Below are 27,049 nucleotides of genomic sequence, written 5' to 3' on the forward strand. Positions count from 1 at the left end.
CAGAGAGGGCAATACCGTGGAACAAGGACAGACATATACGTGTGGTAAACAAGGAGAGCAACAATATTAGACAAGGACAGCAACAGATTTTAGTTCCACCGTTTCACCGCTACGCGACGCTAGCATTTGAATGTCCATAAATTGACTAAACTTTTATTTGCAAAAAAAACTAATTAGGAGGATTAATTCGTGAACTTTTATAATTGCGTCTTATTAATTGAACCTTAAGCTTTCTTCATATATTTCATTTAATCTAATGTACGATTAAATAATGATTTTCAAATTCCGGTGAATAGATCGAAACTTTCACTCAAATAATATTTAATTTTTTGCAAGTTTGGCGGAAAATTGCTAGTAAAATAAATAATATGTTACGAAAATAAACAGTGTATATCTTTAATCGATAATACAAATGCTAAAACATTCGAATATTTATAGTGAAGAGCAAAACTGAATCATCAACGATGAAAAGTTATTAAAAATTTCAAACTGTTATAATTTTGCAGTACAAAATCATTCATTCTAGTTGGTATTATTTGAAAGCGTAGAAATTCTACTTTAACACCACCAAATTAGTTTTGTTTCAGGAATGTTTTCTCACCATGTGTTAGATGGGAAAGTAAGGATACTTTTATTCTTAGAAATTGTCAAAATCCAACTGTCTCTAAAAGCATTAAAAAATTCTTTTTGTAATTAGATTTATAATAATCTTGAAGATTGAAGTTTCCCCTTTATAATGACCCCATAAAACTTGCTGTATGTTTTTTTTGAACTATTATATTGAACTTCGATTAAGATTAGACGACCTAAAAATCCAAGAGATCCTAACATTTCGTTATCTAACTTTAGTTTAAAATTCAATAAAATGGTGGAGAAAAATCATATAGCAAACTTTATAATGTCATTGTAAAGGAGAAATTTGTATCTTCAAGATCATTGCAGATTTAATTGTGGAAAAATTTTTTCAATGTTTCTAGAAGCGTTTGAATTTTTACAATTTTCACAAATAAGAGTATCTTTTACTTTTCTTCACTTTCTTTCTCTGCTGCTTGATGTAAAAACATCTGTTGAAAAAATAGATTCAGAATCATCAGAGGAGACCAAATAGATTCTTACTAAGTTATAACAGTTTAAAGTATCGATAATTTTTCATGGTTATTAATCCAGTTATACTCTTCGCTCTATTGTTAACTTATACTCTATACTCTGTTGTTAATGATAAAAAAATCAACTAAAATATTCGAATGTCAATCAAAATACTTACCAATTCAAGTAATTTAAACAGACCACTCCATGATTTTAAGTAACCGGTGTTGACAATAATTGCAGTGGAACTGCTCGTTACTGTTTGAGTTCTAATGGTCACTGAGTGTGACATTGTCATTTCCTTCTTCGCTCTCTGAAATTTTGAAAGAATCACACAATTATAATTGTCTGGTGAAAAACACAACTGCGGAATATATATTTAAATGTCCAGGGGAGTCCCTGGACAGAAAGAAGGCCAAGGATAGAAATTTTCGAGGCGTAACCTACATTTCATCAACAGGCTCTCCCCTTTCACAAAGCTTCTTATTTATTCCAAGAAGACTTGCACTTGTGTTATACTAATTTCATTTTTGCATGTATCATGTTACGTGCAAGCGCAGTGATGAATAAAAATAGAATGTGCGATTGTAATGTATGAAAAAAGAAAAAGAATTGCCGATGCTTTCACTTTCGTTTTTGTTCTCGTTTCGGAGCACCCTTAATGTTTGGTACGGATCAATAACACGTCCTGATTGTCGGGATTCGACTTTCCCTTTCGGTATTTAAAGATACCGAAGAAAAAGATAGATAAAAATGACATAATAAACGTTGTGTCTTTTTCATTACACCAGAATATAATTAATTAATTTGTATTTTAACTGTCACAAAATATAATTGATACATTTTGATGTTGACACGAATATCATTACACAATTAATGAATTAATGAAATACAAATATAATTAATTTAATTTAACTTTTAGTGATATCACTGAATGTTAGAATCATTTTTTGAACGTTAGTTTCATTTAACTTCAATCATTGATACAAAATAGAATTAAATATTCGAAAATTTTTATAATCTCGTATAAATTATGAGACAATAGTCATTGTACATAACTCAATTTGAAAGTTAAATAAATAGACCAATAAAAATAATACAACTAAATATAAAATGAATGTCTGTTTAACGTAATAAATGAGGAGAAATTTTCTTTAAATGCACGACAGTAATGAAAGAAAAGAAATTTTTCTAAAAAAGAAATTTTTCTAGAAAAGTAACTGTGATGAACATTTCGTATATGAATTAATTTTCATAGTTCATTCACCACAGGCCGATATTTTTTTGAGAAATTCGAATTACGAATACACCCGAATTAGCGCGGCTACGAATAAACACGTAGGAAATTTCGTCATCGGTTATTTTTAAATGAAAGCGTGTCTAAGAAAAATAATATGATAACGGTGCTGAATAATCGTTCGAAACTTCTGTCAACTCTTATTCTTAACTCGTTTATCTCGTTATTCTTGTAATTGCAGAAATCATAATGAAAAACAATCGAATTCCACGAACAAACATAGCGATGTTCGTCACGTTTCTAAAAAATTTAAGATAAGAATAATATCTAACACGAAGCTTAATGCGAATCAATTTCAAATTACTGAAATGCGATTGATTTGAGTTTCGACAAATATACTTTTAAATTTTTGTCTTTCTTTTCATTGATCAAGCTATTCAAATAATATATAGATCGTAGATTTTTATAAATTATCTGTTGTGAACTTTGAAGGAGCAAAAATGTATACACTGCATGTTCTACGAAATGTATAAAAAGATTCAGTATAAAATACGTAAAATATCTAAAATACAACGCACGTAATGTATACGACTCATGTAATGTGCAAAAATATACAAAACATAAAAAATATCCAAAATACAACTTTCTATAACATCTGTTGCCATCCAAATTTAAAATTTATTTCCCGAAGAATCCACAGCCTACTAGTAATTCTTATGCACTTTCATATTTTTTTAAGTACAATTAAATAAATGATGCCTAAGCATAAATTTCCTGCAACAAGTATCTACTCTATTTTCGATGTTTTATACATTTTTGCATACTGCAAAATAACACCGACGATAAGAAATTATATTATTAAAATGTGTGTCGACGAAATTGTACTACACCGATTCACAATTCACAGCCGGCAATATTATATAGTAGGTGGGATGTGTGTATACAAGTCTCACACTGACCTTAATAAGGTACGTGATCCCGCCTTGAGCGTCTGCGGATGACTGAAATGTACAGTGCACATTTACCACGCGATACCAGAAGTGACGTCATTGCTGATATCATAGTTGAATCCGTCTTCGTACCGAAAGGACGTGTGGCACTCACGTATTACATATACAGGGTGTCTCGATAATTTTTTCCACCTTAAATATCTCCGTTATTTTTGTCCATGATATGGTAGTAAGGATTTTTCTTTGTAGGTTTTGTCCACTCTATCATCTTCATATTTTTTTTTTTTTTTTAAGTAAAACGATATATTTTTTTATCCATTAATCGATGCAACTTAATCTGTACATGTACTAACACTTAAACAAAGAAAGAGAAAGAACGTAAGAAGATGCAAAGTCACAAATTTACGTAAAATACCAAATAATTTAGGCATTTATTGGAATAATTGATTGAATTTTAATGATGTCTTTTATTATTCTTGGAATTTTTGATCATTTTTATTATTATATATTGTCTTTTGTTGTGCACGCTTCATGAATTCGTATTCTTTATTGACTGGGACTTTTTCTTATCTTTTGCACTTTCATTTATCTGACACAAGATTTATAATTTAAACGTAGATCAACTGGTATTAAAAAAACTGACTGCAACTTTTTGGGATTATTTCACAGTTTTTTTAACAATTTAATGGTTAATATAGCCATTTTACCGACGTTTATAATCTTACAGAGAAGCTATGATGTATTAAGACGTTTCTATAATTTCTTCTACTTGAGTCACCGACAATCAAGTAAGAGGAGATGTGAAATAATGTTAGAAATTTCAAAGACAATGTCAAAAAACGAACATGTATTTCAATGGTAATGTATACAGAAAAAAAGTACAATGTATTCAAAAATTGTCATTCACGTAGCAACGAACATCAATGAACGTATGTAAATTACATAAGAATTCTTTTATGAGTGAGAGACAAATAAAAAATAGAGAGGAAAGAAAAAAAGAAAACGATGTAGAGCGTTCAGTTTGTGCAAATATATTATCTATATAAAACAGATATGTATATATATATATATAAACGTATAATAACTAGACTGCGGATTTTTATGCAATTGTGGGAAATTTAACTTGTGATTTAAATTTAAATGCTCCTTTAACTTTTGCAATCGATGAATGCAGGATCTCATAGTAATCAATTTCTCATTTTAAGATTACTAAGGAATTGTATATGTATTATACAGTCCAATTTCAGTAGTTAAATCTCAAAGAAAGAGGGAAAAAAATCTTCGAATTATGAAGGTTTCGTTTTATCAAGTTTTCAACCAAGAGAAATTTAATAAACAAAAATTCAATTTATACGATAATTTTTCAACTGGTATGAAAAAAGAGACTTTCTCTTTTAATTTTAATTACCAAGTTTCGATTAAATTAAAACATAGAACTGTAAAATGATACGTAACTATAGTAACAGATTGTGAATTTGAGACGACAGTTATAAAAAATTAACAAAGTAAAGGCGAGTGTATTCAAACATCTGTCATTCGCGGTCCGAGGATACGAGAAAATATAGAATACACAAAAATGTATAAAACATCCAAAATGCAATAATTACTGTAGGTGAAACAAATCTATGTCTAGATCCTATTTCTTCAATTACCTTCGAAAAAATATGAATTTGCATAAAAATCCGCGGTCTGATAGTAACTAATGCGTGTATCGATATAAATAAAAAGTATCGCGGTAATGCGAGAAAGGTACGGTTAGAAAATTGTGGACGGGAAGTGCCGCGTAAGGTACATTAACGACCAAAATATAACAATTCAATTCCATCCAAAAACGAACATTCGACATCCAATATGGATTTCATCGATTTCGAAGCACAGTTTACTTTTAATGAGTAACGTCTGCTAATGCCTTTCTTATTTAACATGTATGTATGTATATCTGTTTGTACAGTGAAAAAAGTTGAACCGCGTAACGAAGAGAATCCACGAATCTCATTGAAACAGAAACCTTGAGGAATCGTTGACATCTCTTCGGCGCAATAACCCGTCCTGGACCAGCGGTGAATTATAGTGATCAGACAAATATCGATATTATTGATGATATTCCATAAATTCCAATAAATATTCAATGGAAAGAATAAGATATTATTGAAATTTTAAGTTAAGTTAAGATATTCATGCTGTCACATGTTGGATCGACATCAAAAATATACCTCGAAATATTTTCGATCAAACACAAATATTTGAAGGTATTCAAAAGCATTGAAATCTTTCGTACAAGTAAATTGAAACAATTGACTTTATATTTCCCTGTAATTCGAACAAACAGAATAATATTTTATACTCGAAGGATTTCAGTGTTTTTGACTATGTAAAATATGATATAAATATGATACTTCTGCTGATGTGTTGAGACTTCGGCAAATGTTTTTTAATAATTTGTATCCAATATTTTTTAAACTGTAGAAACGTAGACAGTGACAAAAGTGTGCATACATCCATCAAATTTCAAATATTTAAGACAGAAAAGGAACGATTTTCGATATTTTAGTTATCAGTCAAAGTTTTTAAAATATAGTTGTTTCAAAAGACACATTAATATACATACATTTATTTACAATAAAACAATGTATTCACAGTAATTGATCTCGCGGTATTTTGTTCTAATTTATGCAAGTATTTCAGCAAGCAAACATCATTATTGTTTTAAAATTTGTATAACTTCAATAGATAGATAAACTAGCATCTGTAAAATGTTGAAAGTTTCTTGAAATATTTGAAATTTACAGATATATGTATGTAGACTTTCATATTACTGAAAGGAATCATTACACTTTGCAATTGATCAAATTAATTGCTTTTATCTTCATATATGTGAATGAATATCAATACTTTCATACAAGTATGAAACGAGTATCAAAAACATCAAACGTATCTATATCTTAAATAATACACAACACGACATCGTAATTTGTGCACCAGTATCGATAGTTTCGCTTCAATATTAATCTGATCATTACTATTCGCTTTTGTTCTCCGATTATTCTTAGCGAGCATGATCCCAGAAAACCGTAATATTCGCAAACATCCGCCGATCTAGCAATGTGATCGGCCACTCGATCGATATTTTTAAGGCACGTATGTATATTACAGAGTCTCTCGTTAAGCTACTACACACGTGAATGGACAAGGGCCTGGTTGGACTAGCTTCGACCCTTTGGTCTCTCTACGATCTTATTGTTGCTCGTAGAACGAACGATCGCAAAAACTTAGAGTGTAGTAGCTTCGTCGTAGGTGCTCTTCAGGTACCTTGGCGTCTCTACGAGTATCCTCTGCTTTTCTTCACTGCGTGTTGCTGCTCTTGTACTCGAGGTAGAGGAAATACGTTCCGGCAGCGTACGCTATCGTGTTGAAGATTCCAAAGGTCTGCGCAAATAGTAAAGGAATTTTTATTATCGTGTTCGTCGTCGATTTGACGCGCTCGTTAATAGGTGAAAATCGGTTTTACGACTTCCACCGAATCGTTAATTCATTAAGGACCAAGCAATGATTTATATCATAAATTTTTTCTAAAATTTCATAAAACTACAGAATTGGTATCGAATTTCTTCTTTTCATAGCTAAGGTATACTCTTGTTCTTACCCCTGCAGCAATATTCCTCGAAACATGTGAACCTGTATATGAGCTCCAAACAGATAACTGAACTATAAAGGCAATCAGATAAAGGAAGGTGAATATCCCTGTATTTATAAATTCCTGAAATTAAAAATGCCTTACAGGTACGAGGTAAAATTACGTTCATAATACAAAGGCGAAATTTTCTATGTATTCTCGACGTGTGCGTCAAAAATTTTCCGACTAGATCAAAATCTGCTTGAAGAACACGAGATTTAATTGTAATTAAAGAGAACACGACATTTAATTGTAATTTATCTACAAATTTATCTACAAGATTATCTTACTATCTCTCCATAATTTATCTACAAGTGCATCTGACGTGCGTGCGTTTGACACTTATAGAAAATTCCGCCTTAAGAATTGTTTTAAAAGTTTTACTTACCGATGAAATCCAATTTATAGGTAGCTTAAGTGCCTCTCGAATTGACAGCAGATATATGAAACACCATACCAGAGTGGCGATGAAAGCTGTTACAGCGACAAATAGGAACCAATGAGTCCCACTTACCAGTGCCGGTGAGGCGCATGCCATAGATATTATACCAAGACCCTGAAACAAATTATTCCTTTAATTAAATGATTTTCAGTATCGAGTTGGAATTTTAATACTTCCGTGGATGAAATATTTAATAATAATGATACGCTGTGGACGAGATACACTGGGAGTTGATATTTTTTAAATTCTTGTAACTTTGTGAATGAAACTGGTACAATGCGATGGGTTTAGTTACGAGTTTTTCAGTGTTCAAATACTATAACAAAGCATATCATAAATAATACAAGTGGTTCTGTGAAATATTTATCATCTATGATATATTTTACGACAGGTGAAAATGTTCAAAATCATTTGAATTTGAATCTTTAATTTCAATTTTTATTAACGTCAAAGATCTACGTTTACAGTTTAAGAGTCATCATAAATATGTTTATATAATAAGATTTAATTTACCGTTATTTCCATTTTTGCATGCAAATAGGAAAAAAAACGTTTGCACAGCTCAAGAAGCTAAATTATTTGCTAACATTTCATTAGCTTTACATCGTATCTCGTCAAATTTCCGAACATAATATTCCACCGATTTTCCACGTTCTACCGAGATAGATTCCTTAAATTCTAAATCTTCCACTCTCGGTTCGAGAAGTTTCGAAAATTTCGCAGACAATGCATTCAAAAAATAATCATTCCTATGATCGATCTTATCTCGAACTTTCCGCAGCCTCGCCTCTTTTTCAGCTTGCAGAGCAACGAGAGGAATCCGTTTTTCTTCAAGCTCCGAAGGGACCAAATTCTTTTTACTTAAAAGAACCTTCTTCATCCTATCGAATTCCTTCGACTTCCAAGCAACGTCTTTCGGAATCGGTACGCTCCTCGCCCTTTTCTCCGCTTGCAGCCTCAAACGCTCCTCCTGTTCTCTCCTAAATCTTTCCCTCGCCTCTTCAGCTTCTCTTTTAGCCTGTTCCTCTTTCCTAGCCAATCTCTTCGCCACCACAACCGGATCATTAGCTAGAAAATCACTTTGCCAGCTGGCGAAAAGCTTCTTTTTCCGCGTTTCTCTCCAAACGTATTCCTCAAACCACTCCATTTTCCCGACCATACTTTCATCACGTGAAACGTCTGGTTCTGCAAACGCACGAAACAATCCTCCGCCGTCACCTACGCCTATCATTTTGAAACCTCCGTCACTTAATACAGGTGAGTCTAACAAAGTCAGACAACTAATCGATTGCAACGATACGACTTGAGTAAATATCGGCTGATTAGAATCGTTTTTTATATTCCATATCTCGAGATTCCCGTCTTGACTACCGACCAAGAATACACCAGGTTCGTTAGCCCAACAACAGCTTGTATATCAGGAAAATGTTCTTCTCCAGAATAGGGGAGCGTCAACGTGATCGTCGCTCCAAATGGCAAACACTTGTCCGCCGATCGTCAAGAGTACGTTCTGAAGATAAAACGATCGCGTGATCTCTGTCACGGGACCGTTGTGCGCGTAAGCACATCTCACAATGTCTGAATCTTTCTCCAATGTGTTTTTCCACGTACACGTTATTAGCCCTTCTGCACAACCTATCCACAGATATTTTGTTGCACGATCTTTCTCCGTTGCGTCATACTTATTCCCGTCTGCTGAGCTCTCATCGCGTTGTGCAGTGACGGACGGAAAGCAGAAACACAAAGGAGTGAATTGTGAGTTCTCGTTGGAAGATTGGATCTTCATGCGAGAATCTGGTTGAAGAGGTTCGTCAGAATCGTCGGCACCTTGAGTAAAAGGTCTCGAGAGGACAGAAATATTCCAAACAGCCACCGTACAGTCTTCAGAAGCAGTCAGAAGCTTCATACCGGACGAGAGTGACGACTTTGTCAAGTTTCCATTTGGCTCTGTCTCGTGTTTGGCCGGTATCCACTGAATCTTTCGAACAGGTAGGTGATGAGAGCGATGTTTGTCGGAAACAAGGATCGGACGAAACACTGGTAGAGTGTCTCGCGTCAGTGTTCCGAGTTTCAAGTTTCTATTGTCACGATTATTCAAAAAATCCTCGATATTCCAAATAACCAACTGACCGGTTGAACAACCTCCTATTAACAGATTATCGTCGTGAGGGCAGAAAGAAATAGAATAAATTTCCCTGTGGTCCTGAAGCGCAAGTTTTGGACGAAATGGATCGTCTAATTTCCAAAGTAGCACTCTCGTCTGAAACTCATTCTTCTTTGTACATCTATCTTCCTGATTACTATTCAAAAATTTTGGATCACTCGTGTACAAAATTGCTATGTACTCTGTCAATTTGGGATGCAAAGAAACATCAGAAATGTATCTGTTAGCTGTGATGATATCTAAATCGGCAAACGATACCTGTTCGTGAAACACAGATATTTTAAGCATTGTTGAAATATCTTCCTTTTCCGTGGATAAACTATCAATGTCATCAATATACAAATTAATAGCCGCGTTACATTTAATTGTACTAATCATCTCCTGTGAACGAGCTTCTAAAAATAATTCCAAAGCTGTTTTCTCCCCGAGTTCTTCATTTTCCTCGTTCTGAGCAGCGTCTTTCTCTTGCGACTTGTTCTCGCCGTTCTTTTCCGAGTCTTCCTTCGACTGATCTTCTTCCTCCTCAGTATTTTCGACCATGAACTCGCTCAAAATATCTTCGTGCGTATACTGAGTCCATGCATTTTTCGGATATTCGGGACACGTTTGAACGGATGTCTCTCGTGGTTGCAGACACGTCTGAACCGCTCTGCAAATGCATTTTCTATTGACGTTCTCGAATTTCTCGCCTTCGTTAACGAGCTGAGCATAACTGTCTCTAGAGTCGTTCGCGTTTCTGTTGCACAGCGTTCGAGAAAAATTCAAATGGTTTCCAGGTAGAACGATCTCTACTTCAAAAAATTCCCTCGAATTCCTCACAAAGGTTTCGTCTACTTCCGAATCACTTCCCAAGGACTTCCATGATCTAACAGTTTTTATTACTTTGTTGATAACTTTGCTCCAAATGAAACGAGTGATATTTTTATTCCGTTGTCGAACAAGGTTTCTCGCTTTTACGGTCAGACAAATCACAAACTCGTCAGAGTTCAATTGAGTAGATGAGTAGCCTACGAGGAACGTGTCAGCCTCGTAAATTTCGATGTCTTCACAAAACACGGATAAAGAGGAATCAGGCGATCTAGCGAGCTTGGTGACAACGCCTCGGTGCACGTACGCCCACGGATATTCCAGAAACACGTGCTCACCGACTAAACAACCCAGTTCCCGTTGCGTCTTGGGATCGAGCCTCACGCGTTCCACATTTTCGATATTTTCGTCGACCAGCGTCCAACCGTGCTGATACTTAACCCCTTTCCTCCGCATCTCGTATTTCTTTACGACCGTACGGTACGATGCTTAGACTGGAGGTATCGTGCATCGATCAAACTTTCCTACATTCTAGAAACCAACCGGATTTGATTATTCTACGTCAAGTTCTGCTTAGGCTGTAATTGTATTCATAAAAGTATGAAATTGAATAAAAATCCATAATTACTAGTTCCCAGGTATTCAAGTAAATAATTAATTATTCTTTTCTCTTATAAATATGATTCATAGCTGATGGATTGATAAAGTCAGCAAGAAATCATAGGTACAACTATTGAGAATTATTATTTTCAAAATTATAAGGAGGCTGATTATGAAGGTTCATACTGTAATGTAATGATATGAAGATTATAAGATTTTATATTATTTTATCATTTAATGAAACATAATTGAGAACGAAAACAACCTGTCAGATTCAAACATATGATTCTTTAAAAACAGTTGATTAACGAAATCTTGCGACAGCAAAAATATAATTATGCAAGCAATATTTTAAAGACCATGAAAGTTTAGTCTCGAAACCAAATAGGAAGACAATTTTGGTATTACATATTAATTAGTTAATTAATTAAATTTTGAAATAATCTTGATACTTGGTTTTCTTAGTATCTATTTGGTACTGTGCACCAATCGATTGAATTTTAACAACTGGTTTCCTGATAAAAAATAGAAATTCTGATTTATCAAATTTCTTCCCCGCTGCACATTTCAACTATGAACAATCTTCGAATTTCAACCAGCAACGATAACATTTCGAAAGTCACTTAGCCTACGAAAGCTTAGAATAGTGTGTGAGCCGCGTTAGCGTTAAATTTAAATATGAATGTATACATAATGCGTGGAGACCGGAATGTACGAAAGGGTGAACGGGCGCGAAAGTGCGAAGGATTGGAACGTTAGAACCGCATACACCGAATGAAAAATTTCACTTTCACCGACGTTTGAAAACGTCGTCGACCGCGATAAACGTTCGACTAAGAATTCCTAACATCGATAGTCCATGCAACGACCGTACAAGTTATTAATATTAGCGACAGCCCAGTCGCTCGGATCAGCCTAGAAATATCTACAAGTTGAATGTTTTTCTCTTTTTCTTCTTTTTTTTTCTATTAATGTCTATTCGTTAGGAAGTATTTGTTCAATTTGGTCAATGCGGTTGAAACGGAATAACGATTCTTAAAATAGCTTCAGAGAGAATAAGTAGCTGTTAGAAAATATAGGTCGGAGTTCTGCACTACTCATAGGAGGGAGTGATGCCAACGTAGTATGCCACTTTTAATATACATACATAACATTAACGATGATAGCGGCGAACCATCTCATTCACTTAAACCAGCAGATATGCAATTGATGAGCAGCGGACTGAAACATAACATCGCAGTATCGATGCGCGACAGCGCACGCATTTGCTGACACGATGATTTTCGCATTTGTAATTAGAAGCTTTATGCTTTTGCTATAGCGATTGGTTTTAAGGAAGTACCAACAATCGTATTCGGGCAAATTGTATCTAAAGTAATGGTAAAAGATAACGGATTGAAATAATGTGCCATTTTTATTTTAAAAGTAACATGAATAATTTTACTTCAAGTAAATCATCTTTTACCTTAATTAATTCTTTTGTAATCTGTCATAATTTGAATTGGCCGAAATACAGAATGGACGCGAGACAATATGCAACGAAGACAATTTTCAAGGGAGCGAGTTCTCTTCTAAAATTACCAACGAGCCATTCTACTTGTGGGTTTTAACTTCCCATCGTCGTGTCAATGATGATAAACGAGGACGCAAGTTACTGGAATCTTACATTAATTAGATTCTTGGTTACTATCGCCAGGGGTTAGAAGAGTTTATCAAGCTGAAGTGAAAGAATCGTTTAGAACGGATATGACGCAACGAGCTAAATATACAGAACTATGTTAAACGGATGTTATATACGTGTTCAAAAGTTTCAACAGCAACTGGAACTCATTCTGTACAAATGCAAGTGTAACATGATCGTCAACCATGCATGTAGAAGACCGCTTAGTTATAGTTGAAGTCTAGAGAATTACTGCGAAGTCAGTATAGATAAGACAACTCGAAGAGGAGCCTTACGACCCAAATACGTTATCTGAATACGGTTACTAAGTGGCTACCATTTATAGTCTAAACTAATAATTTCTAAAATTAAAATTGTTTTCACCGCCTCACAATTAATCGTCGATTAATCGAAATTAACGAGAGAATCTGATAAAATGATCGTTATGCTATCGTTACGTAAAACAGATCGTTTTTTAATTCAACATTTGCATTGGTATAAAATTACTCACAGGAGAAATATTATAGTATTTTATTTGAGGCTAACTTACCACTGAATGGTAAGCAAATACCATTTTTTTCGTAGAAAATTTTATGATTAGATATAACAATTTCTGATTAGATATAAATAACAATGGAAACAACTTGTTTGGTTGCAAAGATAATAATAAGTTGACGTATTAAGATATAATTATTAAATTAAACGATGTTTTAATATCTCCAATATTTTAATATTATGATAACTAAATGTTGTTAGTTCTGTAAAAGTGTTGATTTAGCTTTAGTAAAGATTCTACAAGTTTTTAATATTAATAAATTCTCTCGCATAACAGCGAGAAATTAAATGAAAGAAATTTGAAAGATAAACTTTATAAATTATCTTATTTGACTTAACACTGTAAACTCGTAAAATTCATCAATATCATTAATAACACAACATTTAATAACTCGTCATTTACGAAACTATCGCAATAGACTTCAGTACAGACACATATATATGTCGGGAAAATGACGTAAGTATACTCCTTAAAACAGTGATGACTCCAAGATGTTCATCGCTTTATCTGAAGTTTCCAGAAATAATACTTTTACAATCAACAACACACAACTGATCCGTTTTATCGACTAACTCGATTTCATTCGTCATTCGAACTCATAAATTCTAAGAAACTATTAATTTTGCATTTTGTTTCCAATAACAATAACACCGGAAACCATGACTCATACGATCGATTCGCAAAAATTGATACGTTCCACTCGTTCAAATTGACAAATAGTTTCAAAACTACGAGGATTTACGCTAGTTCGCGAGAGTGTTGTAATTTTTCTTCTCTGTGCTTAAAAGGCAATCGCGTGCAGTTCAGGCCTTCTGTTTATCTATAAATCAATTTATGCAATATTATGATATACTAAATGATTGCGCAATTCCAGTGAGCCAACTTACGCTATCACGCTGCTTCAATCATAATGAAATAGACATTGATTATAAAAATAGCTGAGTAATTAGCAACGTTAAGTGGTTACGGATTTATTGTATGTAGCTCCGAAGCAAGCACTATGTGAATGTATGACGTTCTACTATATTATTTCAATACAATTACAATAGAATCTCCCATGGAATTTTAGATAAATGGAATAATATAAAATCAGTACAAAAAGAAACATTTATTACCACTAAATTAGATACCTAATAGACTATTTGGATACTAGAGTATTCAGATATGGGAGATTCTACTGTATTATTAATAAGAATGAACGTAATTGTATGTCATCAAATACTAAATATTCTTTGTAACGTATAAATTAATCATTTCCTACCGTTTTCTTTTAATTCTCATGTTGCACGCATAAATATTTCATCGTCCTATGTAAATCGCATCTTTATTCGTTTACGTCATTCTACAGAGAAAAGACAAAAGCTACAGATGACTAATAATCCAACTTGCTTATTGCTTTTCAAATAGATCATTTACTCAACCATCCACCTACGCGGTGTAACGTAAGAATTGTGTTCCTGAGAGACTGGGTCATACAACACGATTGCAAGAAGCATAATACATGCAGATATCGTTCAAGATTCTAAAATTGATAAGGAAAGAAAGATACGAGTGGTCATCGATTAAATGTTCAATACAAAGTGACAGATAAAAGAGACACAATATGAACATTATGAACGTTAATAATCTATTAAATGTTATATTTTTTATCACATTAGTAACAGTAATTTATTCTGAATTATATTTTACCTTTATTCGTTGTTCTTATCAAATGCATAATAATTCTATTTTATAAAAATGTGTCTGTCTTTTTAATTTTCGTTTATTTGTTACGAAAAGCATCTAAAAAGCATCTAATCTTCATCGCGTAATCTAATCAATCAGCTTGCACTTTCACGAAGGTGGAGGAAGAATTTATATGAGACTCTCTCTCTTTCTCTCTGTATTACGAGGCGCGGCTTGTCCTTGCGCATAAGGTGGATACTTGCGTGCATTTACTGAGTTTACTGCATAACTTGTTGCACCAGCCGATATGCTTCATGAACAGCCTACACACCACAGGGATTCATGAACCTAGAACTTTGCAATCGTCGTAATAATCGATATTGCACAATTGTTTGCGTTCTTTCCGCTTCTAAATTGACTAAAATTTGTGTCCTTCGAGTATTTGTCGAGTATTTCTGAAGTGACTAATGCAAATATTACACATTGATTCCACAGAATTCTCCAATAGTGCTTTAAACATATAGAAGATATAGATAGACATAGCGATAAATATTATCAGATCAACGGGACTATTGATCTGATAATATTTGATTAATGTACGGGATAATCTCTTATTAAGCGTAAAATTGTATCGAAGACAACAATAAAAAGTGAAAGAAATTGCGCAGGTTTCATTCAGAATTTTTCTGTGTAAATCTTAATCACATTTTACATTTATTAATTGTTTGCTAATTTATAGACGGGTGTCTGTATGTAAAATATACATTCAGAATATGTTATTGTCGCTAATATAGTGAAGAATATAAATACACTCATAATGTCTCTAATTAAATTTTTTTTAGTCTACTACTGTAACTTTGTTGGTAACCAATATATTAACATACAAGGAAACTATTATGGATTTACACTTGCAACGAATAGAAAGAAAAAAAGTATGTATTTAGTTAGAACGCTTAGAAAAGTTACAGGTTCTATACCATTCAGGCGACCCTGAAAAATGCTGGATTCATTCTGTTTATGAACAGTATACTGTATGTAACGTAAGATTAACCCCACATACAGCAATGTATACGAGAATAAATATGACGCACGTGAATGACACGATATATAGCATTATGCTAGCTGGATTATCTATACCTCATTTATGCATATCGCACGGAATTTTGTATTTCATTACTAATTATCAGAGCCGGACAATTTCGTTTGTATAACAAGTTTCATGATATAAACCGACTGAAAAGTTCGCTGGTATATTCTTTATGGAAACTTTCGTACATTCATCCATCAAAGATAATAATTGTTTGTAGTAACATAGTTTGACATAATTCGAAGCTAAGAAATATAAAGAGTTTTAATAAAAGTTAATTCGAATCGCACACGTGGAAGAACGAAAGAAGAACGAAAATTATTGGAGAAAAAGTCAAGGACAGGCATGAATTTTTAATGAATCGTTCCGATACCGTTGGTACGGCCTCGACGTATGGCAGTAGGATGGAACTGCGAGTATGTGGGACGCCACGTATGGTCCCGGTCATCGGGATGAACATGTATGGTCATCGAACGTGTGTCTAGTTCATAGGGACGTGTGTTGAGCGCATCGAAACTATGCCACCGACCGGGAATCATTCCAAGACTTTGGTCAATCACGCACGATCATCAATTTTAATAAAAACCGGTTCTCCTCTATCGTAACGTCATTGATATTCGCAGATTTGCTTTTTTTTGATCTCTTCAGTATTTAACGTATTTCCATAAAACTTGGAATCGTATCTTTGGAGTCTGATATAAGATTAATTTTTAAACCCTGGATATTTATGAGAAATTTAAACATACGAAAATGCATGAAATGCATGAAAAATGCAAAAATATACAGAATAAATTTCTGCTTAAAATTTATGGGAAATTTAAACATAAAATTTAAACATAAAATACACCGAATAAAGATTGAGAAAAATATCTAAAATTTGTGAATGAAATAAAATTCTGCTTAAATTTTATTTATATTTTAGTCGCGAACAGTGAATAGTGTCTTTAATTCACAAAATTAGTAATTATACGAGATTTATGATATGATTTATGATATGCTTTACATAACAACATGCAATCGATAACACACTTTTGTATCGACAAATGTAATTCAAGGATAGAAAAAATCTCGTGAAATAAATAGTATAGTAGTATATTTAATTTCTATCTGTCTGTAATTCAATCGGACTGTTACAAAATCGGGATTTATCACATTTCTTATATTTTACAAGATAAATTAGCTCGTCTATTTCCACCAATCGAAAGCAACGCACCTTTATTTACAAGCGAATATAAACCGGAAAGCGTCACCGGGCGTGTCTCTGACTGCACGTGCGTGAACCAAAGAGAAACGATGCTGATCACTTAACGGTACCGCCGATTTTGATGGCGAATCCATCACGCAGCCGGAAAAACCAAAAGTAGCAAGTACATTTTTGTTTTCTTACATTTTGATTTCTTAAGTTTAATGTCTATAACTAGATATAAATTTGTTAGATTCAAAGATTCAAGGAAATCTTGTAGAAACCAAAGATGTAACCAGTATTAAAGATTATAGAATTGTGATCGGAAAAAATACATTTAATACATTTCAGTGTATTAATATTTTGTCAATAGTAATAGTCTTTAATGAAAAGGGCGGAAACATATATATTGAACTCCAAAATGAAATAATGAATATGATAACAATGTAAGATTTCAGAACTGTAAAAAAGTAGAAAGCTCTTTCTCATATACATATGCAATTAATATTTAACATTCCGATTTTGTAAACGAAAATTATTATTTCTCTTCCAGGATAGTTTGTTAATCGTTCCGTGAGAGGAGATTACCGTTACGCAGTTATGCTGTTGCAGCGTCACGGTGCAAATATAAAAGCTACACATATGTTCTCTTACTTTTCGAATCTCTTTATTACACGCAAAAATATATCGCGTTTAGCAGATGGAAAAATTGCGCAACGTTGAAAAACATACATGTTTAAAATAACAATATAGTGCAAAAGATACGAAGGATCGTAGCGCCAAAGCGATGATGAATGTTTGCCAAAATCCAATGAGATTAGCGACATCGCAAAAAATAAAACTCATTGTCAACCTAAAAAACAGTGCTGTTCTCACTTTCGTAATACCGTTTGGAAAACATGATATATGATTTGACGCGAGACAAATAATACATGTATCTCTGAAACGTAGAACAAACATGCGTCTAATATGTGTTATTCTATTTTTATCGAGATAAATGTATTGTAGAATCAGTTACGTAATAGTAATAGTATCTATCATACTGTTTAAAAAATATACGAATATATAAGAATTGAATTACTTGATGCGATAAATTTTATGATACACTCATTTTATAATGTTGTTCACGCATAAAAAATTTATCACTGATCAATCATTGTGATTGTACAACTATTCTAGATTACAAACAGCACTGCGCACTTGTATTTAATTAATAATGATATTTAATCATAATTGTTTAATTAATTTTTTATATTGCAATCGGAAGAAGATCAATGATCGATACTTACCGCTTGTATAATTTTAATGATACCGGGTATCGTTCTGAAGTAGGACACATTCAATGTAATGCCCGATAGAGGGTTAGGTTGAACCGGTTCCGTCTTCACGGTGGGTACCTGTCGAGGATTGTTGCTGGCGTTGTTGCTGGAACCATCCATCGTCACAACGGTCTCCGACATCATATTATATTTTTCACGGCAAATATACCACGACGTATATTTGTTAGTGAGAGAGACACCGGTGGAAATGTGAACACTAACAGAAAATGAAGGTAACCAGTACCGCGACCAAGTTCGGACTCAACACACCTGTTGGTTCACTATGGCCCGCACGGAAGCCTCACCATTGAATACTACCTACGTATTAGCGGACAATCCGCTGTTCCCCTACCGTATTCTATTTTCCCCCACCTTGTATAATTCCCTCTTTAACTTGTCAACCGAAGTCGAAGCCAACCATGCATTTTTGCTGTTCTTAGTTCCTCTTTAGCCACACCAAATATATATCAATCGATCGATAAATATATAATTAATTCTATGTGTCATTTTTTGAAAAATTCTACAAATTTTGCATATCCTTCAAACATAAACTTCTTTGTACTGATTTTAGGTTTCAGTATAATTTAATACAAAATTATATCATGGATATCTAATAATTATACCATATGACTTTTTGTACTCGTATTTTATGGAATTATATGATTATTGCAGTGTAAATGTTGTATAATTTAATGAAGCGCGTTTATGTATCTGTTATTTAACAATTTGTTAATATGTTAATATGTTAATTTGCAAAAATGTTAATATTCTACCGACATTTGTTAAGGTATATCATGACGAATGATTTTTTTGAGTTGAATTTATTAATGAAATGATGGATATTATAGATGAATTTTTAAATAGAAGCACTTTCGCGCGGTTACAAGAGAATGTAGAAGACGATTGGTGAATAAAATTGGATGAGTACACGTAATGGCACGTGAGGATACTAGCAATCCAATAGCTGGCTTGTACTTGCACACTATATACAACGATATGAACCAATCAATAAATTGCATTACAGAACTGACGTTGACACAACCCACCGGCAGCAGTGTTTTGTTCATCACTTGTGACTTATCAATGATACTTCAAGTATCTTTCGTGACGTCTAAGACGTATATATAACTTTGTTCTTTTCGCCTAAACTGCAGTAAAACATTGGATTTTGTACATTGCGGTAAGAGCGTCTTCATATCATATTAACTTCACATTATACTAAAGATATAATATTTGAACTTAAATCTAGGTGTAAACATTCGTGCCAGTTCTAATCCAATACATTCATCACATTGGTATGCGGATGAGTTATCTATTGAATTAGAATATTATATATATTATCATTGAATACTTGCTGTATTTTATTTGTTTTTATTTTATTTATACTGTCATTGTTATAAATTGCAATAAATAATTTTATATTAGTGTATATTATTGCTTTAATTTCCAGTCAACAAATCATTCTTTAAAAACATATCTTACTTATAGTTCCAGAAGAATCTATGCAAAATGTCTCTATATCCAACTCTCGAAGATTTAAAAGTAGATCATATGATAAAGGTAAGATTGAACTTTACTTTTAACTATAAGTTATTCATATTATTTCATATATTACTTTTAACTAAGTTTATTCATATTATTCCATATATTATATATTATGTGTATATATATTTATATTGTATTTGTAGGCTCAAATACAAACAGAGTCACAATATAATGTTCCACCTATAGCACAAGAACAAACCAATCCATCTGCACCTGTTTATAATGCCTTTTCTAGTGCATTATATCCTTCCTTAGGAGACTATATGGGTTTAGAACTTACTGAAGAAGTGATAGCAAAAAATATGCCTGAATATTCTCTTGTGAACCATAACGTAAGTGATATACAAATTGAACTATCTTATAGTTTAATTAACTTAAAGGAAAATGAATATATTAATCTATATTTCAGATGACAGTAAGTGTGCCTGCAACTTCAAGTCCTTTAGCAGGTATGGTTGCACCATTGTCTGGCCAATCTTTAGGATTACAGAGAGCACAAGTTACTAATGGTATAAGAGAAGTAAGTATTTTTCCATATATTATAATTCAATAAAATTAATATCATATATTTTGAAAAGATATTTACTGGAATTATTTATCTTATCAGTTGATACTATGCAAAGATAAAGATGGTAAAGTAGGGTTAAGAGTGCATGCTGTAAATAATGGCATTTTTGTATGCTTGGTAAGCCAAAATTCACCTGCTGCACTTGCCGGATTAAGATTTGGAGATCAAATTTTGAGTATCAATGATGTTTCTGTTGCTGGATATACAATGGATCAAGTTCACAAAATATTCAGAAATGCTGATATTAATGGTATTAGAGTAATAGTAAGAGACAGGTTAGTTATTTAATGTCAAACAGATTGCATAAAAGTTACATTCTTTTTAATTGTTTATAATTTTACTGTATTATCATTTTAATTTTGTCCATTACAGACCATTTGAACGCACAATAACAATGCATAAAGATAGTGTGGGATATATTGGATTTCAGTTCAAAAATGGAAAAATAATTGCTTTAGTTAAAGATTCTTCAGCTGCTAGAAATGGACTTTTAACAGATCATCAAATATTAGAAATCAATGGAAAGGTTTGTTATGACATAGTAAATTTATATTTAATTTAATCAATTTGAGAAATACATACACGTCTCATCTTGTAAAATGATTTAGAATGTTATAGGATTAAAAGATAAAGAAATCACGTCAGAGATTGAAAAAGGCGGAAATATAATTACGGTGACGGTTATTCCATCGTACATTTTTGATCACATGATTAAAAAGTATGTTTCTGTTAGTACATATATAATATTATATCTAACTATTACAAATCGCAAATTTTTAATAGAAATAATTTTGTTTCAGAATGAACAACAGTTTATTGAAAACAATGATGGATCATTCTGTGCCAGATGTTTAAAATAGTCTTTAACTTGTAGTTTGAAATCGATTTTATATTTTAATCTTTTGAAGATATACATGTAATTTTTCACATTACAACTACCATACATAAACCAGGTATAGTAGTGAGATTATATTTCCACTGACGAAAAAATATCATTATAACAGTTATGATTCAATTTTTTAACTAAAAAGTTAATAAAAATAGTTGGAATTTTTCATTGTTTATCATAGATATATATATAAAAAGTACATATATATATATATATATATATATATATATATATATATAGACGCATTTAAATCTTTATATTTACATATTAATATCTAATACATAAACATTTAATGTTTATTAATTTTAATATTTACAAATTATTTGCAAATCATTATTTATTATTATGTAATTAGATTCAGGGTATCATTGTTGTTTAAGTAAAAATATTATATCTCTGTTATTCATTTAAAAGAATAGTTCATTTTTTTCTTAACAATTCAAGTTAGCTAAGAATTACGCTTAATTATATAACTTTATATTTGCACACATTTAAGCAATTTCTACATTATAAGCTACATATCATTTTGATCTTATATTTTTTTATCTCTGTTTTGATTACAATATTTCATCATATCTAATTTTATATATTGATAAATATTTTAGGTAAAAATAAAATATTTCGTATCGTTATTTATGTGTGCCAATTCTGTACAATGTAAATTATGTATTAAGATAAAATATACACAAATTTTGAATAAAATTTATGCCAAAATTTAAAGTCACGAATATAATATTTATAGTTTACCTTATTTCCTTTTATCCTTTATATTCTTATTTAACATTTTTTAACAAGTTTTGTTCGCGTATGATTACTAACACTCAATGTTAACACATACATATATGTATAAGTGTAACGCACGCGCATTTGATCTGTTTCAAACATGGCAGTTTTTGTTTTATTTCTCGTTTCTGTTAGTCTAGGACAACAATTATTAAAGTAAATGTAATTTTAGATATCAGCATGAAAGAATTGTTATATATCTGTAATGCCATAAGAAAAGTTACCATCAATGTCAATCTAGGTACCGTAAAGTACTATTAGATAGTGAGTGATATAAATGCGCTCGGCTATTAGCGTTATTTTGTCGAGTCCGGTACCCGACAACAAGATGTCTCATCCTGATTACGAGCAGACTGCTCATGATCATGCAGCATTGCTTCTACTTTTGAGACCTATTGGTACACAAATCAAACAAAAGACTGTTACCAGGTTATGTGAACGAATAATTAAGACAGGCAGCAGATTCTCTGTGGCCGATTCTACTGGTGGAACACGTGAAATTCTTGCTAGATTTGTTAGAGAACATCCCGTTGAAAATAATGATTGGGGAGATTTTCAAACCCACAGGAGATTATTAGGATTAATTACATTTGGCAAATATGACAATCAAGTGGAGTTGAATGAGTTGTGCAGAGTTCACGAGACTTTAAAAGTAAAGTATAGCGCAACACTGTACGATTCACGTTCTATTCTTTTTGGGCCAGAAGAATCAAATACTGTTCACGAGCCACCAGCATTATTTAGCACACCCTCAAACTTTAAAACTAGAGCTGTGTTTTATGCAGATGAAACATGCCTTGATCTTGAGACTCATGTAATGGAATGTCTCAATTCCTTATTCTGGATTTTGGAATCTAAAAGATTAGAAAGATCAAGAGAAAAAATAGATAGGGTCTCTCTTTTATTAGCACCTTTTGAAAAGAAAGATTTCATAGGATTGGACCTTGAGTCAAGAAATAATAAAAAGAGATGTGTAGGTAGAATGACAAAACATTTGGGTGATTTATGTCTTCAAGCTGGTCTACCAGCAGATGCTTTGAGCAATTACAATTCTGCAGCCAGTGTGTTACAAGCTGTAAATGATTGGCTGTGGCTAGGAGCAGCATTTGAAGGTTTATGCGCTGCATCAGCTTTAGTGTTATATCCAAATATGTGTAGAAGTCTTCCATTGCAAAGAAATTCCTCTCTTCAAGAAGGAAGTCCAGGTAAGCAGAGGTATGTATAGAATAAAATAACATAAAATGTGGAAATTTGATATTTTGGATAAAGAATAGATAATATTTTATTACACTTAGAAGAGGTTCACAAGCTGTGGCAACTTTACCATCACCACCAGCTATAGAAGTGATAAAGAGTAATATGCCACATATTTTACTACCTGAAGAAATATCAAAGAAATATCGTGAGGCAATAGTACATTATAGCAAATATCAATATGCTGGAATAATTGAAACAGAAGCTAGTTTCAAAGCTACAAGAATTTCAATAGAGCAAAATTGTACTTTGCAAGCTGCTTCATATTTAAGTAATGTCATACTTATAAACTTGTCACTAAGTGAACAAGAAAAAGTATGTAATTTATTTATGAATGTTATTAATTTATTAAATATCAGAATAACAAATATTTCTACAATATTTTAGATAGATCGGTTTACTACATTATCGGATTTGTACACAAGTTTTGGTTTTATAAGAAAAGCATCCTTTTGCCTAAGATTTGCTGCAGCAAGACATGTATCTCAAAATAATCCTAATCCAGATTGGCAACAATGTTATAATTTAATGTTACAAGCTACTTCTGGATTTAAATTGTCCTTAGATCCTGTTGAGATGTCTCCTGGTAATTTTTTTTTTACAACATAATAATTTTTGGTGTTGTAACTTCAAGATTTTATTAAATTTATTTGATTTATTATAGAAAACCACAGAGGTTGGCCAGTTATTCAAATTCAAGTGATAAATGAACTTGTTACTGCTGCTAATCGCATGGGTAATCCAGCATTGTCAACAAGGCACATGACATTTTTACTTCAAACAATGTACAATTATTTAACTCCTAATGAACGGAAAGAAACTGCTTTGCAACTTCAAAACGTGTCTCAACAATGCGAAGGCGCTCCCGTACCTCTCGTAAGTTTTATTAAAATATTAAGCATAACATTTTCAATATTGACAATAGGATTATTTTGAATAGGTTTTAGATTCTGGAACAGTTATACCGCCTGCTAATTTAACGAATATTCCAAAGACCAAATCATTTATTTTAAAAAATATGCAACCACATCTTCAACCTCAAAAAATTGAGAGAGCTAAAGAAGATCATGGTCCGTTTTTATTTACGCCAATTAATTTTGGATCATTAGAGAGAAAGAATATATCTAAGAGCAAAGTTGGTATGTTCATGCGTATCAATTACGCATTATTTACAAATATTATTTATATTATAATATAAAATATAATTTGGCTTATAATATGTACATAATGATTATAGATTATTTATGGGTAGAAGGCGATATTTGCGAGGTATCAATGCAACTTATTAATCCCTTACCGTTTGAACTTCATGTGTCCAATATGAGACTTCTTACAAATGGCGTAGTATTCGAATCAATTCCTGAAAGCATTACACTTCCTGCTGAATCAGGACCGATTGCGGTAACATTAGCAGGCAGGCCTAAAGAAGTTGGAGATTTAGAAATTCTTGGCTTTAGTACACATACATTAGGAGTGAAATCAAATTGTAGATTAAGATATATGGAAGGAATGATTCACTCTCAATATACTGTCGAAGTAGTTCCAGCTTTACCGAGAATAGAAGTAGCTACAAGTTTGCCTCAAACTGCAAGCTTTAGCTCTGGAGATAATATAGTAACTAGTGCAAGTATATCACTATATGGTGGAGAAAGGTATAATCTATTATGAATAAATATATCAAATATATAATTTTTTCTTATTAAAGCTTAGTAGCAATTTCTGTATTGTAGTGCTGAATGTACTGTAACAATTACAAATAGTGGCCAAGTTCCTATTGAAACAATTGAACTATCAATACAGTCAACGTTAGACACAGTATTGGAAAGTAAAATATTTAAATGGAGTGATGAAAATTTAATGGCACAATTACCGTTACAAGCTGGTGCTAGTGCCAGCCTTACCTTGTATTTGTATGCAGCTACAGATTTTATAGCACCTACCTCTCGAAACGGTAACATCCATTGTTTTTATTCCTTTTTTCTTTCTTCAATAATGACAGTGTAATAAATATTCTTAAATATCATTTAGATGTTAGCAGCAGTACATATCTCAGTCAACCGAGCAGTTTAATGTCTCATTCAGGACACAGTTCATTACCCTCTAGATTAAGTTCCCCGTCGCATACAAAGAGACAATCGGAATTAACTTCCTCATTCAGATCAGGTTTAAGTTCTCATTCTGGACGTTCTTCCTTGGCGAGTTCGCGTTTATCTAAGCTTGCAGTTCCGTTACATACATCAAATGTTGTCGAAGGGCAACTAAAAATAAAGTATTCGGGTGGCGCAGGTCTAACGGCAGGCTATTGTCGCATCTCGTCAGTTTTTGTTACAATTGAAATGTTACCTAGCGTGCAAATTACAAATTGGGATGTGCTTCCAGCAGAAACGTAAGTATTATAATTTAACAAAATATGCCATTGCATTTCAATTTAAATACGTGTTATTTCAGACCGTCCCAATTTTACCTCGTATTAGATTTAACAAATATGACTAATCACGAAATGGAATTGCATTACACACAAACTAAATGTATATACATGGAGGGTAAAGAACCTTGTAGAATACCTGTGCCAGTTGATCGATGTCCACTTAATAAATTATCAATGGTAATTTTGTACACTTTATAATTAAAGATATATAAATATACTGTTTTGTATTTTATTAATAGTTAAACGGGGCAGGTGATATCGGAGAGCTTCAGAAAGTTTGCTCGGAACATATTGCTTCATTAGTTGATTTACGTTGGCAATTATTAGGTACAGAATCGATTGGTAAAGCAACTCTCTCTGGTATTACCCTTACTCAAGATATGTTGGATCTTGTTAGAATGAGTCCTTTACAGTGGGGTATGTATAATTGTTATATAATTATCGTTAATAATTATTAAATTATCGTTATATAATTATCGTTAATAATTATTAAATTAATAAATGCTTTTCAGAGATAAAAATAAATGACGCAGTTGTAAAGGCTCAAGACGAACTTACATGTAATTTAGGTGAATGCGTTAGTGTTGGAATAGGGATATGCAATGCTTTAGAACGTCCATTGAGCGATCTTATGTTATCTATCAATTTTTATCAAGATCATCACAATGGTGTAAATAATTATCAATTAGAAACGAGATTATCCATCGCTGGTGCAAACAAAGTCATGCTTCCAGCAGTAAGTTATTTTATCACTAAAAGTGTTGTCATAATAATAATACAGTATTCTAATAATCGTTTTTCTTTTGATTTTATTTTTATCTTTTTCTTTAGTTGCAGGAGTATGGAAGAGTTTATCACGAATGTCGTGTAGTATTCTTTACAACTGGTCAATATAAAATTGATATTCAATGTAGTAGTAAAGAGTCAACTCCAAATATACCAGTTGTGTGTTCAGAGTTAATAAACGCTGGACACACGTGGCGTTATATACCACCAATAGAAATAACTGTTGACGATTAAATGCGTGATTTTGTAACATTTATTAAACAGGAAGAAAAATGAAGTATATTTATGCTTTGTTGTTATTATTGTACGCAATAAAATTTAGAAACTTTTACTTTTTTTAATAAACTATTAAAAGAAATTTGCTTAT

The 27,049-nt window shown here is 32.4% G+C and overlaps 5 protein-coding genes across 9 annotated transcripts in view; 2 read left to right on the top strand and 3 right to left on the bottom strand.

Annotated features, from left to right (window-relative positions):
• Positions 1-3,389, bottom strand: part of LOC122529312 — a 6,012-nt gene extending 2,623 nt beyond the window's left edge. Inside the window, exons 1-2 of the mRNA XM_043655311.1 lie at positions 3,283-3,389; positions 1,265-1,399 (exon numbers count right to left, since the gene is read on the bottom strand). Coding sequence (XP_043511246.1) covers positions 1,265-1,384 — 120 coding nt within the window. The 5' untranslated portion in view covers positions 1,385-1,399; positions 3,283-3,389. The remainder of the gene's footprint in view (positions 1-1,264; positions 1,400-3,282) is intronic.
• Positions 3,390-4,105: 716 nt separating this feature from the next.
• Positions 4,106-18,766, bottom strand: LOC122529311 (CKLF-like MARVEL transmembrane domain-containing protein 4). Its single transcript, XM_043655310.1, has 4 exons — positions 18,400-18,766; positions 7,335-7,502; positions 6,917-7,030; positions 4,106-6,699 (listed from the first exon to the last, which is right to left on the bottom strand). Exons 1-4 carry the CDS (start codon positions 18,571-18,573, stop codon positions 6,616-6,618), a joined length of 540 nt encoding a protein of 179 aa, XP_043511245.1. The 5' UTR covers positions 18,574-18,766; the 3' UTR covers positions 4,106-6,615.
• Positions 7,818-11,128, bottom strand: LOC122529309 (dynein axonemal intermediate chain 3-like). The gene is given in 1 exon segment (XM_043655304.1): positions 7,818-11,128. A coding segment is annotated over 1 exon segment (2,865 nt). The 5' UTR covers positions 10,816-11,128; the 3' UTR covers positions 7,818-7,950.
• Positions 18,767-19,453: 687 nt separating the features above from the next.
• LOC122529310 (syntenin-1-like) lies at positions 19,454-21,597 on the top strand. 4 transcript variants are annotated; one of them, XM_043655308.1, is made up of 9 exons: positions 19,455-19,609; positions 19,679-19,724; positions 19,918-19,989; positions 20,118-20,306; positions 20,384-20,494; positions 20,582-20,817; positions 20,915-21,068; positions 21,151-21,260; positions 21,343-21,597. In XM_043655308.1, the coding sequence occupies exons 3-9, from the start codon at positions 19,939-19,941 to the stop codon at positions 21,395-21,397; spliced, it is 906 nt and encodes a 301-aa protein (XP_043511243.1). In that variant the 5' UTR covers positions 19,455-19,609; positions 19,679-19,724; positions 19,918-19,938; the 3' UTR covers positions 21,398-21,597. The 4 variants fall into 4 exon arrangements, with proteins under 4 accessions (XP_043511241.1, XP_043511243.1, XP_043511244.1 ...); XM_043655306.1 differs by lacking the exon at positions 19,679-19,724 and having other exon boundaries at positions 19,454-19,609; XM_043655309.1 differs by lacking the exon at positions 19,679-19,724 and having other exon boundaries at positions 19,455-19,653.
• A 696-nt stretch (positions 21,598-22,293) lies between these two features.
• LOC122529354 (protein brunelleschi) lies at positions 22,294-27,027 on the top strand. 2 transcript variants are annotated; one of them, XM_043655390.1, is made up of 12 exons: positions 22,294-23,429; positions 23,510-23,783; positions 23,856-24,054; positions 24,133-24,344; positions 24,409-24,607; positions 24,706-25,120; positions 25,199-25,419; positions 25,497-25,854; positions 25,917-26,073; positions 26,136-26,313; positions 26,409-26,632; positions 26,728-27,027. In XM_043655390.1, the coding sequence occupies exons 1-12, from the start codon at positions 22,492-22,494 to the stop codon at positions 26,914-26,916; spliced, it is 3,564 nt and encodes a 1,187-aa protein (XP_043511325.1). In that variant the 5' UTR covers positions 22,294-22,491; the 3' UTR covers positions 26,917-27,027. The 2 variants fall into 2 exon arrangements, with proteins under 2 accessions (XP_043511325.1, XP_043511326.1); XM_043655391.1 differs by having other exon boundaries at positions 23,513-23,783.
• The last annotated feature ends 22 nt before the right edge of the window (positions 27,028-27,049 follow it).

The sequence above is a fragment of the Frieseomelitta varia genome, unplaced genomic scaffold (genome assembly GCF_011392965.1).
Source record: "Frieseomelitta varia isolate USP_RPSP 00005682 unplaced genomic scaffold, Fvar_1.2 scaffold_285, whole genome shotgun sequence".
Taxonomy (NCBI): domain Eukaryota; kingdom Metazoa; phylum Arthropoda; class Insecta; order Hymenoptera; family Apidae; genus Frieseomelitta; species Frieseomelitta varia.

Excerpts from the sequence above, each read along its gene's own strand:
- LOC122529311 (XM_043655310.1), bottom strand. The coding sequence starts at position 18,573 with ATGATGTCGGAGACCGTTGTGACGATGGATGGTTCCAGCAACAACGCC. Across the intron at positions 7,031-7,334 it reads CTATAAATTGGATTTCATCG|GAATTTATAAATACAGGGAT; the intron begins GTAAGTAAAACT and ends TTTTAATTTCAG. Across the intron at positions 6,700-6,916 it reads CGAGGAATATTGCTGCAGGG|ACCTTTGGAATCTTCAACAC; the intron begins GTAAGAACAAGA and ends CTATTTGCGCAG.
- LOC122529310 (XM_043655306.1), top strand. The coding sequence starts at position 19,939 with ATGTCTCTATATCCAACTCTCGAAGATTTAAAAGTAGATCATATGATA. Across the intron at positions 21,069-21,150 it reads TATTAGAAATCAATGGAAAG|AATGTTATAGGATTAAAAGA; the intron begins GTTTGTTATGAC and ends AAAATGATTTAG. Across the intron at positions 21,261-21,342 it reads TTTGATCACATGATTAAAAA|AATGAACAACAGTTTATTGA; the intron begins GTATGTTTCTGT and ends ATTTTGTTTCAG.
- LOC122529354 (XM_043655390.1), top strand. The coding sequence starts at position 22,492 with ATGCGCTCGGCTATTAGCGTTATTTTGTCGAGTCCGGTACCCGACAAC. Across the intron at positions 24,608-24,705 it reads TATATCTAAGAGCAAAGTTG|ATTATTTATGGGTAGAAGGC; the intron begins GTATGTTCATGC and ends TAATGATTATAG. Across the intron at positions 25,121-25,198 it reads TCACTATATGGTGGAGAAAG|TGCTGAATGTACTGTAACAA; the intron begins GTATAATCTATT and ends TCTGTATTGTAG.